At 51.7% G+C, this 5,376-nt stretch overlaps 1 protein-coding gene across 1 annotated transcript; it reads right to left on the reverse strand.

Moving 5' to 3' along the window:
• Positions 1–737: 737 nt before the first annotated feature.
• Positions 738–2,196, reverse strand: PODANS_7_8340 (uncharacterized protein; the record flags this gene model as incomplete). Its single annotated transcript, XM_001908159.1, has 2 exons — positions 738–1,764; positions 1,826–2,196. The coding sequence occupies 2 exons, from the start codon at positions 2,194–2,196 to the stop codon at positions 738–740; spliced, it is 1,398 nt and encodes a 465-aa protein (XP_001908194.1).
• Positions 2,197–5,376: the final 3,180 nt, after the last annotated feature.

Below are 5,376 nucleotides of genomic sequence, written 5' to 3' on the forward strand. Positions count from 1 at the left end.
TTTGTGTCTTGTGGACCAGAAATGGGTTTCCTTCACCCGAAAGAAAAGTGATGTCGTCGTCGCAAAAAGTTGGAGTTAGCTACCTACCTAAAGCAAGTTGTGTTGTTGCGTTGCAGAAGGCACCACCACCGCTGATCGGCAATGTGATGCGCCGCCACAGAGGTGCACCCAAGGTACCCCGAACCTATAGCTCCAAAGGCAAGCTTCCGTCCCCCTTCCCTACGGGAACCCCCAACCACCGACCATCCGGCTCCCGGTCAGCCCCACATGACACCCCCCTATACAAACTTCTCCTGTTGCTCCTGTTCGTCATCTGATTCATCCCACGTGTGGACAATACATGTTTAAATGATTTGCATGCAATGCTATATACATAGAGTTGTTGGTTCGGGTATCTATATATACAAAAAAGAAATATCATCCATCCAGTCCTCCCCCTCGAGAAAGAATATCAAAAAAAGCAACAGAGAGGGAGGGATGGGGCCAGCTCAATAAATACGAAAATGATGAGCACACTCCCGCCCCATCTCCAGCTCCCCGGACATCAATCTCGTGTCCCTCTGCCGTTTCCCTCATCATAAAGATAACAACCCCAAGCTCAGCAGCCCCCCAACCGTGATAGCCAGCAGCAGTCCTAAAATAAAAATAAAATAAAAAAAGAAGCCGACATGTGCCAATCTACCCTGGTGTCCTCCCCCCGTTGTTCTTGATCACATCATGATATCTCGCTGCCTCCCTCACCCCATTGGTTCGTCCGATAACCTTTGCATTGTCCGTACCGACCTACCCCCAATCGTGCTCTCATCCCCGCTATAATCATTCAGTTCCCCATTCTCCGCCAGCCCCTTCGCCGTCCACTGCCCAGGCACCAGCGGTTTCCTTCCCACCATGACACGCAACTTGACCACAAACGAACTCAACCTGTCCGGATCATCCGCAATCGCCTTCGTCTCCTTCGAAACGGTATCGCACAGACCCCTGACATACTTCTCATCCATGTCCAGATACTTGGTCAGCAACCTCAAACACTGAGCCTCGATACCCGTCACAATGGAAAACAGCCAAAACTTTCCATAGCTGGCGTTTTCCCTCGACCCAATACCGAGGTCGTAAACCTGCTCCTTGATGTCGACAAACCCTGCTTGAATCAACAAGTCCTTATTCATATGCACCCCCCTAGGTCGTCCAGCCCGTTCCGCCGCTTCGATGGATGCCTTGGTGAGAATATGCGCCGCTGACCCTTCGGGAAAGAAGGACAAATAGTTATCATCCGAGAACAAATCGTCCCAGTCAATCACCTCGATCCACCCCCCGGGCTTGATGCACATGAACGCCTGACTGTAGATAAACGACCAGTCCGTAAAACACCCGTCCATGCTCCGAATATGCACCAAGTCCACTGCATCCATCGGTCTTATCCATTCGTCCTCGGCGTTTTCAATGTGAAATTCGATGTTGAGCGGCACCTGGTCCGTCGGCTGGATAGGCGCAATATCCGTCCCAAATACTTCGCAGCGAGGGTACTTTTCCGCCATGCCGATCGCCCACTCCCCAATACCCGTCCCAATGTCCAGGATGTACTGTGGGTTGTCCAGTGGCACTGTGGTAAGTTCAAGGTCGAATAGCTTCAGAAACACCTGATGCACCACGTATTGCCGCGTCTGTTCGGTTTCGTCAATCGGCATGTAGTAGTCGCCGCAGTATGTTCGTCCATATTCTTCTATGTAATCGACATCTTCGGCGTAAAGCGTTCGGGACGAGTCTCTGCGAGTCGTGGTTAGTTTGCACATCCCATGTGGGGGCTGAAGAGATTCGGAGAACAAACATTGTCGCGGCGTCCATCCCATACTCGAATGGATATTCGACCTGGTGGGCCGGTTGGACGGTAGGGTAGGTGCTCATGGCGTACACCGACCGGGCGTGACCCGGGCGCTCTTCTTCCTCCTCGTAGCCGTTTCCTTCCAAGTCCTCGTCCCCGTCTTCGTCAACCTCCAACACAACCCTCCTATCCCCTTCCACAACCACCACTCGATATTCCGTCTCGGGGTCCGTGTCGACCTCGATAGGTTCGCCAAACGTGCAGGGTGGTGGAGTCTTGTCAACCGGCGATCGACAATGCGACTCCTCCTTCTTTTGCACGTCGTGCGTAGCAGGCAACAAGCCGTTTCCGTTTCTGATAGTCTCGACCGAGTTCATCGCCACTGTTCGTCACTGTCCTATTTTCTCCCTTTGCCTTTCCTAAGCACTGCTGACTGTGTCCTCCCACCTCGGCCGCTTTCCCCCATGAGAGTTGTCCCGACAAGATATCCTGCTCACAAAGCTGCTACTCGACTAGGTAGAGGTGACGGCGCATAGGGTAGGATTCGAAAGGCGCAACACGCGCGCAATTGTCTCGGTTGTTTGTAGGGAACGAGAAAGGCGTTTTAATTGTTGCCGATCCCACCATGGGTCAAGTGAGAGGGATTTGGGGATGTGTGACCACAACCGGCTGTTGTTCCCCGTGTGAGGCAAACCGCGGGTGCGAGAGCCGAGAGGGCGGATATGGTATCAAACCCGGCTCTGGCCACAAACACACACACACACACATACACAGATACACACACACCAAGTGCCGAGAACGGAGATATGGGAAAAGTCAAGGGCAAAGGTGGCAACCAAAAATATAACAAGAATGATAAAATAAGAAAAGAAAAGAAAAAAAGCCGTTTGTCCCGCTGCGATGGATGGGATCAGAAAACGGGATGGATGGATGGAATGTTCAAAAAGCGCCGATACCGTTGATTTGGTTCGGCCACCTGCCCATGGTCAGATGTCAGATGAAAGGGTGGGGGAGAGAACGAGAGATAATGAAGGAAGGGTAGGGAAGAGAGAGAGAGAGAGAGAGAGAGAGAGGGAAAGGGACAAAAAAAACGTGCAGGCGAGACGGGCAGAAACAAACGAGCGAAGCGGGAGCAGCTGTGTGCTGCTTGATGTTCTCTCTCTCTCTCTCTCTGTGTAAGGTTAAGTAAAGGTAGGGGGGTGACTTGATCTGGACTGGGCCGGTTCTTGACGCTAGCGATATGCAGCAGAGAATCCACTGAGAATTCCCTGGCTCCTGGCTCCTGGGTACCGCCCGCGACGCTACGATGCTTCGTTACGAGGCCAAACGAGCGGAATCGTTCCCGTCTTTTTTTTTTGTTTTTTTGTTCTTTTGTTTCTCTTTTGTTTTTTTTTGTTTTCTTTTGTGCTTGCTTTCCATCCTCTTTTTCAGTGCATCCTCTTTTCAGTGCTCAACTCGACCCCGGCTGACTCTGTATCTGACTCTGTCTCTATCTCTCTCTGTACCTATCTAATCGCGGATCGATGAGAGGATACCTACTGTGCCTAAACTAAATGCTCTCCATCACTAACAGCATCCGCCATCCGCAACCGCACACCCGAAGTCTGTCGAGCTTGGACCCGGCCTGTGATGAACAGCAGCGCGCCTGGGGATCCCTTCCCCCCCGCTCGCGGACACATTGAGCGGGAGAACCCTTGCCAGGGGTGTGGTGAACTACGCTCGGGCCAACCGAAACCAACCATTGGGTTGGGACGTTGAGCACGGGCCTTCCAAGAAGCACCCACGGCACCCAAGAACCAGGTGCCAGGTGGTTTGTTCATTCAGGGCAAAAGAGGGCAAACCCGTGGCAGCGGTTCGGTATTGTTGTGTCTTTCTTTTTACTTCTTTGACCGTTATTCGCCTCGCTTCCACCTCTCAGCATGCATAATGCACTCACTCGGACTATAGCCCCCGAGAAGAGAAATCGGCTAGCTCTTCTAGTTCTCGGACAACTTCAAAAGTCTCTCTCTCTCATCAGGACGGAGTGTCATTCGATTCTTGACATATCCATGATCTAACACAGCAAAGATCATCGTCAACCTCTTTCCAAAACCCCCTCAAACCCGGTAACACCCAAACCCAAACCGCTCCGACCCGACAGCGCGGGCGGCACTTCCCTTCCGATATGTCCACTCTTCTCACCCTGCCCCATGGGAACATCCCATCTTTTTACGTCTGTCGGTTTCGCTTAATTTTTCGATATCCCCTTTCTCAATATGCTTTGCTGGCAACTCTCTCTCTCTCTCTCTCTCTCACACACACACACACTCACTCACTCTCTCACTCACTTTCTCACTCACTCTCTCTCACACTCACTGTTATCCTGCTGTTCTGTTTCTGTTTTCTAGGCGTACCCGATCCAATGCCACGGGCCCTAGTTAGGGTACCTTAGCTCACTGATCCTCTATCAGCACCCCTGGAACTCGCATGTGAGCTTCGAACACGTCCTGGTTGTCGGTATCCAAACAAAACCCGCCACGACAGCAAAGGTCTCCAAGCGTGCATTATAAACGAGATTTGCTTTTCTTTTTTTGTTTCCAAAGATCCCGAGGGTTTGGATCGGGTCCCGCCTTTGACAAAAGATTCCAAATTCACAACTTGCGTCTTCAGCTTCTACTCTATGCATTCTCTTGGTTTTGGATACTCGAGCCACATTGTGGAATTACAACAACCTGAACACAGGCTCAAGATACCTAGCCATATGCCCCCGAGTTCCATCAAATAAACGCAAACCACACCCAATTCCTAACTCTCCCCTTCCCCCAAAGTTCCCAAAGTGGACTCAGTCATTAGTCTCGAGCCTCGGTTGGCTTTCCCCCACCCTGTTCGCAACCCCAACCACCCCCCCTTCCCACAAGGAAACAAAACTCCACCAGCTCGCGCACAATTGGACTTCACAGCTATCCATACACACATATCACAAGCACTCGTAGTATGTAGCGCGGTTACGGTATACGATACAGTGGATGCCTTACCTTCACCTTCCCAGCATATCGGATACGCGCCGCCGAGCGGTCCATCGAAGCGAGCATCTGCTCCATCCCGAGCGTCGTCGGTCGGAGAGAAAACCTCACAAGCGAAGCGAGCGCTCAGACACTTTCATATGTGAATATGCCATGCTTTATTATGCTCGAGTCCCCGCGAGCGGCCATGGCAAATATCTTACTACAAGCTCAATCTCGGCGTGTGAATGCCGGCCGGCTGGATAACTTCAACTTATTGGCAACGACCGACTGCAACTCTTACAAAGCAGCTTCATCACACACACCTATTACTGAGAGAGAGAGGCGTAGTCAACCGCAGGAATGATATCTCATATTCATAGGAAAACCCCTCAAAACCTACTCCATAACCCCTGTTCTCTTTGCCCTCCCCCCCGTCAGCCTCTTACAACTCTATTCATCATCTCTTCATTAAACCCCCAACAACCTCAACCTCCTCAACTCCTCCCTCGTCCCCTCAATACCCCCCCCCCCCGCGCAAGGGGACAGTAAAGTAGACCCACATGATGACCCCCC

Source organism: Podospora anserina, chromosome 7, assembly GCF_000226545.1.
Source record: "Podospora anserina S mat+ genomic DNA chromosome 7, supercontig 1".
NCBI lineage: Eukaryota > Fungi > Ascomycota > Sordariomycetes > Sordariales > Podosporaceae > Podospora > Podospora anserina.